The 14,344-nt window shown below is 37.6% G+C and overlaps 1 protein-coding gene across 1 annotated transcript; it reads right to left on the bottom strand.

Moving 5' to 3' along the window:
• Positions 1-355: 355 nt before the first annotated feature.
• rad21b (RAD21 cohesin complex component b) lies at positions 356-12,528 on the bottom strand. Its single transcript, XM_027011692.2, has 14 exons — positions 12,441-12,528; positions 9,812-10,000; positions 9,514-9,643; positions 8,524-8,623; positions 8,075-8,181; positions 6,713-6,922; positions 6,497-6,622; positions 6,253-6,384; positions 5,702-5,925; positions 5,433-5,586; positions 4,824-4,969; positions 2,662-2,844; positions 2,255-2,338; positions 356-858 (listed from the first exon to the last, which is right to left on the bottom strand). The coding sequence occupies exons 2-14, from the start codon at positions 9,953-9,955 to the stop codon at positions 667-669; spliced, it is 1,932 nt and encodes a 643-aa protein (XP_026867493.2). The 5' UTR covers positions 9,956-10,000; positions 12,441-12,528; the 3' UTR covers positions 356-666.
• Positions 12,529-14,344: the final 1,816 nt, after the last annotated feature.

The following is a 14,344-nucleotide window of genomic DNA, read 5'->3' as shown; positions in this document are numbered from 1 at the left end:
AACAAATATAAAGACACGGGCAGCAGTAAACAGATAAAAATCTTCCCACATTGTTCTTCTATTTGTCTTTTTCGACAGGTCCTCACATTCACATTTTCAGTATTTAACCCATTATTATTATTATTATTATTATTATCACTGTTAATAATAATAATAACAATAATATTAATAAGCAAATATGTTGCTACTTGTTAACTTATGCAAAGGAGATACCACTGTAACAAAAACCTGCATGAACCATTACATCAGGCAACATATTGTTTGGAGCATGCAAAATTAGTGGATCAAGTCAATTCACAAATATAAATTACAAATGATAGGCTAAAAAGGATCATTAGTGAATACTTATTAGTGGATACTTATTAGAAAGGATGAAACATCTGTAGTAAGTACAGTATGTGAAACAAGTGCAGAAACCCACTGTCTACCGTTGCTCTGGAGTGTTCAAAGTACTAGAATACAACTGCAACACATTCCTATATAAAACAAGAGCTCCAAAACATGGTCCAACATAAAAATCCATCTTCAGCTTGAGGGACTTATAGCACATGTAGTTAAGTCACATAAAAACACACATAGATAGCTGCAACACATTATTTACAAACAAAAGCATTAAAATAATAAAATCTGCCAGTGTAATGTCACTTGACCACATGGAGTGATAGTCTATATGACATGAAACCTGGGGCCAGGAGTGGCGATGATGTCACTGTAGGGCTCAGACTGGGTCAGCTCCACGGCCTGCTGCTTCTTTAGTACCAGGAAGCTGTAGAACTTGGCTGCTGCCTGCTTTTTGTTGTTGTTTTTGCAAAGGTCCAGCAGGCTGATTGATTCTGCGCCTGTTTTGGCAAGCACCCTCTGTGCAAACAGCATACAAGCAGAGAAAGAGAAGGCCCATGACTGGAATGTACAGATATTTTTGGATTTTAAAGGACATCTTTGGTCAACTCTGAGTATTCTAAATATACATTTTTTTTTTTTGTATCCAGGGAACACTGTCATACAGTGTTGTTGGTATTTCTTTACCCCCCCTATCAAAGGAACTTCTAGATTTGTAATGATAAGATCAAGCCCTAGTAATGTCACATCACAGGACATTTCAAATGGATGTAATTCATGATAATTTCTACCATGGCTTGTTTTAAAAGGTCAGAGAAATCCAGGACAACACAGAAATAATAACTGATTGTATTTTAATATGAACATGTAACTAAAATGCATCTTACATCATTTCTTATTGTTTAATTTCAACAAACCTAGCTCCACTATTCAGTTAGGCCTTGATGAACTGGAACAGGTGTATTAGATTAATGTTGGAACTAATCTCTTCAAGGTGTTCAATCTCCAGGACCAGAGCTGGGCTGCTCTGATCTAAAAACACAATGGATGGTTCGTGTCAAACCAAAAAAAAAAAAAAAAAAATTAATTCCCCAAACACAAACATAAACATCATGGGTCAGGCTTCCACTAGCTGACATTTCCGTTTGGACTGCACTGGTATCAACTTATTTAATGGCAAACTGAGCACAAAATGTGTTGTTTTTTTGTACTTCAGGTTAAAATGTGATCTTAATAAGAGGAAAAGTATATCATTCAATAATATATTTTAATAGTTTGGGGAACTAGAAGTTTCGATTAATGTACAACATGTGACTGATCAACATTCTTAATCATGTTTTTAATTGTCTTCCTTAATCATAGATGTAATAAAACTTTAACAGCACTTTGAATATAATAAAACATTTGCATAAGCCTAACAAATGAATGTTTCTATACCACCTCCAGTATGGTAGCTTCTACTACAGATGTCATATGTCATTTCTAATTTTACTATCAACAGGCAGTTACAGTCTCATGTTACCTTACTCACAAAAAAAACAACAAAAAAAAGACCTCTTGGTGAGGTAGACAAATTCCTCTGAAAAAAGACAAAGAGCCCTGGTATTGCATGTGGACTCGATATCAGCCATGATGCTGAATTCATGTATTGGAATTGCTATTGAATAAGAAAACATTGGTACATCCCTGTTATTATCTAGTGTTTTGGATTTATCTGACCTTTTTTGGTCCTTATTCATTACTAAGATTAGAAATTTTAATTTTAAAAATGTCTAATTTTTTCTAATTCTTATTTTTCACAAACCAACTATATACTCAAATGGTGTACATGACATTACTTTGTGTCTTTCTATGCAGTAGCTCTGTGTTTAAAACCTCCCTGAGTTACTCATCACAGAATGACGTCTGGCCGTACCTGCAGGCCGTGCAGCATCTGCTGGGTTCTCTTATTCCACCTCCTCTCCTCCTGGTCCTGGTCTCCTCCCTGTCCTTCTTCCTCCTGACAAAAGCACAAAATCAACAGGGGCATTTCAGTATGACCAGGCTCACGAGCCCAAGTCCCCTACTGGCACACTGCACAGCAAAGTTCTCCTGATTGACACAGCTAAGACAAAGGAAAGAAAAAGTCTATACACCATCGACCTGGAGGAAGCAGACAGGTCAATTTCCTAAAAAGGCACCAATGAGGCAGGAAAAAATAAGGGCACATTGGACAAACATCTGCACAGTGCAGTAGTGAAATATAAACGAGTTTGGATGCATCTGGCTGTCACGTTTGTACTGTGACTCTAAATGGTTCTCGCAGAAGAACGTAGTCCTTACCTCCTCCTCCTCATCATCATCCTTCTTCTCCTTGTTCTTCTCTCCGAGCAGGTCGAGCTCAGGGATGAGCTGAGAGATGTTGCCAGGTTCTTCTGGAGGGAGCTCCACCTGGGGCATGTTGAGCTCCACCTGCTGCATGTTGAGTCGTGTGGACACGATAGAGGAGCGGTCATCCTCCAGCATCTACACACACACACACACACACACACAGACATCATTGGTTAAGATTACATAGGCAAGGCAAAGCAAGTTTTTCTGTACAGCACTTTCAAAGTACTTTGCATAGACATAGAAGAATAATAAGCTTATTACATCTTGAGGACTATCACCTTGAGAAGGTTTTTGCCAAAAATAAAAAGAAACTAGTTACAAAAACAATTCATTAAAATAATATTAAATATAATTGAGTTAAATAGGAAACAAAAGTTATTTTAAAGAAATGATAATGAAAAATTAAATAAATAAAAGTTGAATCAAAATAAATCTAAAATAAATATGAATAATAAAAGATATAAAGTGCATAAAATGAAATAAAGATAAAATAAATTAAGAAAAAAAGAAAAAAAGTGCAATGTAGTGCTTAAAAGTTGAAAGTGCAGTGCTATAGGATCTGAGGGAAAGCCTGGCAAAATAAAAGGTTTTTAGTTTAAATTTAAATACATCTAGGGTTGGGGCTCTTGTAAAATCCTCTGACAACTGGTTCTATTTAAAAACAGCATAATATAAACACTGCCTCTCTATGCTTAGTCGTTTACCTCTGACATGAATAACTGACTAGTTAATAATGATCTGAGAGTTCAGCCCAGCTCATAACTCTGTAGGATATCAGACAAACATGCTGGTCCTACACCATTAAGTGATTTATAGACCAGTAATAATACCTTAATGTACCAGTAGCCAGTGTAAGGAACTCTTGCAGCTGCATTTTGAATCAACTCAAGCTGTTTAATTATACTTTTTGGGGAATTCCATTGAGAGGCCATCACAGTAGTTATGGGACACAGAACACTTGTTTTCCAATTAGAAATTTAATGTCAGCTACGCATTAAAAATTAACTCATGAAAGATCATAAACTACAAATGAGTCATTGACTGTACAACTCCGATAGTCTCATAATATAATAGTCTGTTAAAGGGTTCAGATATTCTGATAATCTAATAAGGACTGCATCTGAAAAGAAAGCTGTCGGGATTGCTAAATCTCCCAAATTCATGATTTCAAATCCCTGTAATTTTAGTTTCTATTTCTGGTAATCCTAGGAAATCCCATTAATACCAGAAGATGATTTATATATTCAATACCCTAAAAAAAAAGTGATCATAAATCTTACTTATGTTTACCATTAATATTTACAAAACATACATTTCCTTTTATGAAATCAAACAGAAATAGCATGAAACTGAAGAACTGTACTTATTATTCTCTGAATGAAGTTCCTGGTTACAAATAAAGTTCTAATAAAACAAAACAAAACAAAAGTAAAAAAGCTCTTTGGCCTAATCTTTCTCATCCAAATATGGTACATATTTACTTAGCATGCCACATTTTACTTTAACATTAATCTTACAATAAATCTTAATTATTAATTTTTGAAGTATGTTTTCAGTCAGGATGCCAGAACTGATACACTTATTTCACTGATTTCAGAACTGATACACTGATTTCACCAGCAGCCTGTCAGACGGAGGTGGCATTGCACATGGCTTTTTGATTGTGTTTAATTTTCTGTTGCACCTGTTCTGTTTTGGTTTCATGTCACACCCTACTCGGGCAGTGCGTTTTATGCCTCCTTTGCCACACCACCTGTGTGTCTGATTATGTAATTATGTTTTTTCCTTTTGTGTTTCTTTGATGGATTGTTGGTCATTGATACTCTTCCTGTTGTCTTTCTTTAGTTTCTGAGCACTTTTATGACTGGTTTCATTAGTTTCATTATACTTTTCAGTTGGAAACTCACATTTTCTTCCTCGTTTCTTCCTGCATGTTCTACACCCGTGGCATGCTGCCCTCCTATGTGATTCTATGTTTTGCTCATTTGCATTTAGTTGCATTTGCATTAAGTAACTGTCTTGTTTTGAATAAAACAAAGTTGAATGGGTTATGAACAAGTTGAATGGGGTAAGGGATGGTGAGATCTGATTACCACACTAGCCACACTCACAGGCAGGGCAGGCTCGGTGTCCTGGCCCTTGCGTTTCTGCCCCCGGTGGCCAGAGGGAGGAGGCATGACCGTCTCATCCAGAGTGGTACGACTGCCCTCCATGGCAGAGGCCTGCAACACGCTAGGCTCCTCTAGGATAGTCTGGTCTGAAATAGCATGCACGCACGCATGCACACATACACGCACGCACACGCACACCAGAAGAAATGAGCTGAGTATGCAAGAGTGTGATGGAGACTGTCATTCATGAGAGGGTAGTGTGACAGACTGTCTCTCAATAGGCTAACGTGTTCTAGCAGGGAGCTCTCTGGTCCGGTGATCAGAGCACATGTTTGTCCCCTGGAAGATGGGAGGGTTGAGGCCAGGCATGGGCCCTGCTCTGCCTTCACTACAAAGACTGAATTCTACGATATATACATATTATTGTGGTACTTTCTTGTTCAGTGAGCACTAAAAGAAACAGTGAACATACGTGTATAAAAACATCTTAGCCCTACCTCACTCAATATGCTAAAAATCTGTTTCTTTTCTCAGCATGCCAGTACTAAGCCATTAATATACTGGTGGCTAGCAGCTTGCTGAGAAGATGCTCTCTTGCAGGTATCTTACCAATGATGTCTCTCTGCTGAGACAGAGCCTCCTCCCTCGGCACCTCAGGGTTCTCCAGGTCTTTGAGGAACTCATCCAGGCTGTCTGCCTCCCCACCCTTCCTTCTCTTCCTCAACTCCTCTGGCACAAGAGGGGTCAGGCACCGTGTGAACATCTACAGGAATAAACACACACAAACACACAAACACACATACTCATAAGATCATAATCAGTGAGGAGAATTTGCCTCAATTATTACACATAATTTCTGTTTACAGGCATATCCTGACCTTGAGGAGCCTGCTATTCCACAGAGGCTGTGCAGGCAGAGAAAAGAGCTTCTCCACCCCTCCCGTCTCTTTCCACATCATCAGCTTCTTTGTGGGCGGAGCCAGGTCCAGCGTGGTGACGATGTCCGAGTAGTCACTCAGCTGTGCCCGGATGGTCTTGCTGTCCAGCTCCTTCACACTGTCAACAATCAGCTTCCTCTTCCTCTTCGCTTTGGTTTCCTTAACTAAGATATACAGCGATGTCAATCTCCTGTTTGTCCACACCTCCCTCAGGTGTGTGTTGGCCATTAGCAGCCACCCCCTGGGGGTTATTATCTCTTATTTTGCTCCTTATTTAAGCCTTAACTTAATAGAAAAATAAATTAAAATAATAAATAATTTCCATCATAAATCCTCTTTGCTGCTTTTTAGTAGTAAAAATGACTTATTGCTCCATCAAATTTAAGATATTTGATTTTAGATAAAAAAAAAAAAAAAACACACCACAAAACACCACACATTAACGTCTGGCGTTTAGAGTTTGTCAGACCCTTTGGCCACTGCGAGCGGACCTGTGATATCGATGGGCTCTAGGGCGAAGGCCTCCTCTTCGTTGTGCACCAGTGTGGTCTGCTCGGTCTGGTCGGCCATGGTGGGGAGCTGCTCAGCAGGACCAGAGTCTGGGCTGTCTGGACCTCCAGCAGCTGTACACATCAAAACCCCCATCCATTACCAAACTGCCCTCTCCTTCAGGGGTAGCCTTTTTTCACCACTGGACACAATAATGAAAATTTGGCAGAAAAAAAACTCTCATACGAGACAGGTTGTCGAAGTCGTCATCATCATCTCCACCATGATCCTGGGGCATCATGACGTTTTCAGTAATGGCAGGAGGGTCATCAAAAATGCCACCGCCATCCTCATTACTAAGAAGCTTGTCCACTGAAAGTAGAAAAAGCAACCCTTAAATGACGAACCTGTTATTATTATGTTATTCCACGTGCACTTACACACGAGACATGTCCAGCCTACCCAGCATGCCACCTTCGCTGCTCTCCATAGGGTTGTCTCCAAAGTCGTCTTTGTACTGGTCATACTCCAGGTGGTTGGACTTGTCTGTTATCTGCCCGCTGCCGGACTCAGGCTCCATCAGCAGGTTAGATGCGGAGGCTCCGTGGATGATATCCACTTCAAACGCATTCTCCTCCCGCATCATCTCTCGGTCGTCCATTCCGAAATCAGCTGTACAACAAAGCATTTCTGTTTTAAATTGTTCACTGTTTATGATTTCCAGTGAGTGAGCTCTACAATGACAAGGTTGGACTCTCAGGTTCACTGTAAAATTTGCTGGCTGCAGGTTTTACAGGCAATTCCAAGGAGAAAGACGTTAAACTGCATCAGACACTGTTGTAAATTTTACTGTTGTAAATTTTTTTTACAACTGTACGAGCTAAAGACAACCCTTGTTTAAGTTTAATGAAGATTAGTTTTACTGCTTAGTTTTTTGCAAAAATCCTGATCAAGTAATTTTATACTGAATACCCTTTCAATCAAGTCCAAATTGATTTGTATTGTCCGAGACAACAGAACTGACTGTTGCTCACTTCAAATGTATTAAAGTTAGAAGCTCCACAACAAATATTTAAGTATTGTCAGTAACACAACTAGAAAGTTGACTGAACTTACATAAATACTGCAAATCCTAACAGGGTTTTACAGATCTTTGCCTATGTGTACCATTCATATAGTCTTTAGAACTATAGGACTTAAAACACAACAAAACAAAAACAAACAAACAACAACAACACAGCCAACGAAGCTTAGAATTTAACTTTAGATTTAGAAAATGACTTGAATGAATTGACTGAATCCTAGTCACATCAATACAGTAAAGTTAGACTAACACTCTATACATTCATGTTATTTATACTGTTTTATCTTCAGCACAGAATAATAATTCATATTTCATTAATACCTAGGTCTAGAGAACACTGACAAAGTTTAGATCCTACAAATGCAAACAACATTATAGCTTTATTATAGCACTATACATTATAAATGAATAGGCATAGCAGTTTCCCCAAGTTTATAGTCATAATGCTGAACACAGTAAGTTGTTGTATAATTGTACAATTGTATGTTGTATAATTATTATTTTGAGGGGTGGGAAGGTACAGTAACTCCTCCACTGCCTCTTTTTAAAACCTGCCCCTCCACTGCAAGTCATGCATACTGTTCTTTAACACCACTATACAATAGTGCATGTGTACCTATGATTGTCCATGATACAAATATTTTTAAAGTTCTGAGTTTTTATGAGAATTAGTCTTTTTAGATGCACATATCAGCTAGATTTGAAAACAAGGATAATAGGAAAGTGAAAGTGGGCCTTACCGAAGTCATTTTCCTGCAGCAGATTCAAACTGCCCACCTCTTCTCTCATCGTGATTTCCTCTACTCGAGACTGATTCAGGGTGAACTGCTGTGCAACATCAATGTCACTGGAACACACAACATGGACCGATCTCAACAACTCTTAAAGGCCACTTTCCTATGCCAAGATCAAACCTAAATGTGGACTAAAAGAATTTCCAGTTGTGATTCACCGTTGAGACTGTTGACTAGTTCAAAACTTGATCAGAAAAAAAGGCCCTAAGGGTTAAATTCTCCATCAAATAACTGTAACCTATAAAATAAACGTAAAAACATCAATACAACTGAGATTTGACAGTGACCTTAAAATATGCTTCTCAATTATATATATTTTTGGATAGGACTGTAAATATAGGATCAGCTGGCCCCTTATATTGCTGGAGAAAAGAGGCAACAGAGAAAGAACTCACTCCAAGTCTGGAAGAGGCTGGTCAAAGTCATGAAACTCTTCAGGTAAGGTGATAGCATTGTAAGCAGCTTCACGGTTCTCCTCAGGCAGGTCCACCACACCTGTGACAATGTCAACTTTTTGTTCCAGGTCAACCTTTCCTCATTCTTCCCTCTTTGAAGAGAGCCCTTCACAGAATGCGCCTCAGACACAAATCTAATATACTGACAAGAATAACATTGTATTTCAAATGCAAAGGGAATCCCCAGTAAAATGTAAAGTATGATAACTGTAAGGTATAGGGGAAAAAGCCCTAAAGGTGTGTGTGTGATTAACACTTAAGCTGCCTCAACCAATCTTTATATTCATATGGCTTAAATTAACTACCTGATGTTATGGATGAAACCACACTACGCTTTGAGAGTAAAAAAAGGCCAATTTTTGATTACATTGATCAACCATGATTTTTCTTCATTAAAAAAAAGGAAAAAAAAAAGGTTGTTATTATGTTATTATGCATTTTTGCACGCTGAATCCAAATATGTTTTTCAAAATTTCTCCATCACTCCATCTTTTGTTCCAGTATGCTCATGTCACATGTATAGTATGGAAAAGAGGTACCAAGGAAACTGGATCCCTTCTATGTTGGTAGACTACTGCTGGACACTGAAGAGGGATGTTCCTGAGGCCAAATATAGGCAGAAATCATACATTGTACATCTGAGATGTAATTTTGTACATATAGTGTAATAATGTCCTTATTTATGAATAAGTAATATATACATAATGTATGATTGAGTTGCCCTATTAATTAAAACCCATGTGATAAAAAAATCTATAAACAGATTCAAATTCAGCGTGAAAAGGTCCACCTATTTTAGTCTTTGAAACAAAACACTTTGTTGCTCAGTGTGAGTAGCTTCCCTGTGCAGAGCTGTGTAAAACAGAGGCAGACCAAACCTGAATATTTTCTACTGCTAACTTCTTGTAAGGCACTCTGGTTTTGCCGTACCTGGGCGAAAGGCCATTTTGATCTTGATGAAAGCCTCGTTGCAGTCAGCAAGCAGGTACTTGGCTTTTCTGTGGTAGATACGCACGACCCCCAGCAGTAAGTGACCAGATGTGCGCAGAGCCATCTTCACCTAACACAAGAAAACATTTTCATTAAATGCACATGGAGTACTTTATTAATAAATTGCCTACATTATTGTTATGTAGAAAATAATGCATTTATTTTTTTTATCCTTTCATCATGTGTTCTTTGAAAGATACACTGTATTATATAGCTTTGATGAGTCTTTCAGCTTTACCTTTGGCGAAATGATACTCTCCACGCTACTCTCCAAATTGCACTCAAATACATGTGCCTTGGTAAGCTTCTTATCCCAGTGGGCCGCCAGCCAGATTTTGGCCAGCGGCCCACGTTTGCTGAGGACAAAGTGAGCGTAGAACATCGTCCCAGCACCTTCTCACAAGTGAGGTGGCTGGGGATGCCAAACCTGTGGTTCAAAAACAACCAGATGTTACACTTATTCATGCTTTGATGCCCCAGGTAATTTGCAAGGCTCAGTTGAGACAACGAGGATCACAAATGCTCATGTTAGTAGTTACTGAACCAGAAGATACTGAACGAGCTCTGACTAAAGGTATCAGCCTTTGACGTGATTAAAAAAAAAAACTTTGTTCTTACATGTGGTAACTTAATCTAATAAATCAATGACAGACTTAGAGAGGGAATGAAAGGAATACAGGCTAAACTGTAAAGTGCCACCAAAAGCTAAACTACTGTTCATTGTGGCTGGTTTACACAGTTTAATGGGAATCAACCATTAACACTTCAGCAGGCCTTCAGGCAAGGCAAGTTACATTTATATAGCACTTATTTATACAGAACACAATGGCAATTCAAAGTGCTTTACAGATAAGTAAAAGTATTTAACAAGGCTATTTAAATTGAAAAGATAAAATTAAAAACAACTGATTTAAACAGAACAAATTTCAAGTAAAGGTAGTAATAAAAAGTGTTATAAAAAGTTCAAATTATGTCAAGTGTTGAAATAAATTATGAAAATAAAGACAACATAACAGAAAGTGCACCGTAATGTTGACAATTATAAGTTGAAAATACAGTGCTACAACAGCTAAGAGAACAGTGATTAAATTGAGCTGAAAGCCTGGTCAAATAAAGTTTTTATGTATCTAATGTCAGGGCAATTCTAACATTCTCTCACAACTGGATCCAATTAAGAACAACATAAAAGCTAAACATTGCCGCTCTGTAGTGTTTACCATGTGAAATGCTTAGGAAAATCCTGTACTGTGAATGAAGTTTTGACTTTATAGATGTAAATATAGGGGAAAAAAAAAAGTTAAAGCTGTGTTTGGTAAGCCTACAGATCCATACGTTATTGGACAATGGTAACTTTTGATATGATATGCTCTTGAATTCTGAGATGAAGATTTGATGTATTTTTCAACATCTTATATGAAAACCCAAATTCTAGAGCTCTAATTATATACTGCTTAGTTTGTTCAGAAAAAAAAACGTAACCTCCGTATTTTCTTTCAAAATGAAAAGAGGATGTTCTTGTGTAAAAAAAAAAAAAGTTAATTTGATGTATAAATAATGCACAAACCCTTGGAGAGAGATTGAGGGGGAGTACCAATGATACGATTTTTAATTTATGCATTACATGTTTGAATGTTCATTTTTTACATTGTATTGAAATTGTTACACCTTCAGTAGGAACTGCCCTTTTAGATTTCCTCCTTCCCATGGCCAGCTGTGTGTGATTACATCATTAGTTCATACTGGTTAGTTCACTTGTTCAAGAGCTCTAGAGTTGGCTCTAGATGTTGGCATCTGAGTCTGTTACTGTTTTCTCAATATGAGGACAGAGGAAGCATTGGGCCAATAAAGCAGGCCATCATTAGGGCTGAAAAATCAGAATATATAGTGTGTGTACAAATATATATCAGTGGAACTAGTATATACATGTGACTTCGGACAGGATTAATTTTAATTCTGAAGTGTACAGAAGCATCTTAACTACTCACATCAAAAAACACACACCACCACCACCACCACCAAAAGAACTTGCATTAGGACAATGCAATAAACCAAACATTCTACTACAGTCCCTTATATCACTTTTCATGAACAAAAAGTGGAACACTCATCTAGCCATGTCATACACGCATGGACATAGGGTACTTGGGGCTGTGACCCCTCTAAGGTTCACCCAAGGTAGATATATATATATATTTTAAATAAAGCATTTTAACCTCACACTGGTTATTTTCAACCAGTCTACTGTGCTACGGAGCAAAAGCCAAAAAAACCCTGCCAGTATCCAATTTGCTACGGATTGCATGAGTACGACAAACTGTCAAACTGGGCCTGTGACGCTGACTGCACCAGACACTGCCTGATGATGCAGTAGTATTGACTGCCTGCAGTACTTATTTTCATCTTACAGTTTTACTGAGCTTCAGGCTATTAATAACCATAACTCGCACACAACAGCCTAGAAGACTACATCGCAGCAGTTTACGTTGGTGCGCCTCTGCACAAAAAAGCTGTACGGCGTCGTCGCGAGACTTGGCTTCGTTGTAAAGATATTCAGTGTTTTTCCCGCACTAAACCAAGCGCTATGCACTTTTAGTAGGGTCGATGTTTCAGCTGAGCATCGTTCCTAATCAAATTGATATTAAAACTGGAAACGCTATTATATAACAGCAACTGATGACAGGACTATCTTTGCCAAACAGTTATATCTCCCGTCAAGCGATACCCAGTAGGATCATAAGTAACCTAGATATTAGCTAGCTAGCTATATAGCTATCGTTATCAGTGGCACACAAAGCGAACATGAGATTATATGCACAAAAATGCACGCTGTAAAATCAATTTAATTGCTTTTACTCCGTGTTACTTACAAAAAACGCTCCAATCGTAGCTTTCCTTATTTGGCAACCGTATCCAGGGGTACCTCTTTCTCCACGCCTCCTCCTTTGGTACAGTTTCCTGTAAAACAAACAAAATGGCGCCGTCCTCGCTTTCTCTTTCTTACCCGCCCTGAGATTAATTTAAATATGCAGGATATTTACAGCCAAAACCTGTTTGATTCACGATAGGCAGAGTTATGTAATTCTTAAATACAAAATAAAATTATACTTCAGAATCAACCGCAGTGTTATCAGAATTTAAAGGTGTAACGAATATTTCAATTATACATTCATATTTAACTATTACCAATATCAATAACCCCCCACTACACACACACGTATTTATATGAGACCAAGATTCCAGAGAGTAACACTACTAAGATGCAGAGATGTTACTGCACTGTAGTAGACCTACCGCAAGGATTTCAGAGATACAGGACAGAGGCCTTCATATATACTTCCTACCTTTTATGACCTGAGATTTGCACTGGGCAGGTTTACTGTGACATCAGTACAGATGATGGATTGAGTTGGGTCTTTGTGAATGCAAATGTAAATGAATACTACGACATGCTCTTGGAGGAATCACATCTTAGTGTCTCAGTGTGATAAACTAATTTGTTTTGTGGCAGTATAACCAGGAGAGATCTGGCTTGTGAGCACATTTCAGATGACTTGGCAGACATCCATTATGCTGGATGTTTAGCCACCAGTATATTCCTCATAGATGTCTTGCAATTTTATATTCTTTAGTGAAGAAAGGATTTTACACTTTGGCTTGTCTGCACAAAACACTCTAATTCAATTATCAGTATCTCCCAAGCTTAATTTGGAGTGATCCTATACTGTGGTTTTGAAGCTATAGTTCCCAGAGCTTGCATAATTTCATATTATTATTACGATGATAATGATGTAAAACTACTACTACTACTACTACTACTACTACTACTACTACTACTACTACTACTACTACTACTACTATTCAGTAAAATTGAGGTGCAACCTGAAAGACCCAGGGGACATGTTTCAAAGTACTAAAAATGTCTGTGACACTCAACTAGAGTGTTAAACACAGCATTTTCAATTAAAAATAACATAAAAAATAATCAAAAATATAATAAAGAACAGTCCAAAAATCAACCACATTTGTGCAGAATGATAATTATTAGTAATTGATTAAAAAAAGGTTTTCTATAGAAATGAACAACATTATTGGCTCAGTTACAGTTGGCTAGCTACAAGAGTTTTGAAAAATTACATAGACTTTGCTGCAATATAACTTTAGTTATATTGTTAAAGTTATAGCGTTAAAGTTAACACTGTAGGAAAATTCAGTGCATATCATAAACCAGATAATTACATCACCAGGTATATTTTATTTTAAATATAATAAAAATAGTTAAAATATTCAGACACATTCTTTAGATTGCAAAAGAGAGCATAGAAATTTCAATGCAGTAGTCTCCCAATGTATAGGGACAGAAGGACCCTTAACTCATGCCTTCATAGCCAAACTAGTCAATGTTACAATGTTACAATGTATTTTGACAGGAGACTGAAATTCACTGCAATATTTTGAAGCTGTAGGCTACACTTAAACAATTCTAGGAATGTGCTGGGTAACATGATGAAATCCTTCATATTTTGGTTGTCTGTGAAACATTTATGTTTGATTTATTTTCTAAGCAGTCAGTTTAGTAAATGTTCATTGCCTCTTTGAGCCAGCTTAGCTAAAGTAGCCTAATTCAGTATTTTAGCTCTCTATGAATATATGATTACATTTTTCTTTTTGACTTGAGCCCTATCTTCTTTGCTGAATGTTTGTTAACACACAAAAGCTTTTGACAACATATATTTTATTCAAATAGTAGCTAGCACTATGTGCTTTTAAAACA

This window comes from Electrophorus electricus, chromosome 8 (assembly GCF_013358815.1).
Source record: "Electrophorus electricus isolate fEleEle1 chromosome 8, fEleEle1.pri, whole genome shotgun sequence".
NCBI classification, from domain to species: Eukaryota; Metazoa; Chordata; class Actinopteri; order Gymnotiformes; family Gymnotidae; genus Electrophorus; species Electrophorus electricus.
The sequence above is the reverse complement of the archived record's forward strand: the minus strand, read 5'-3'. Positions and strand labels throughout refer to the sequence as shown.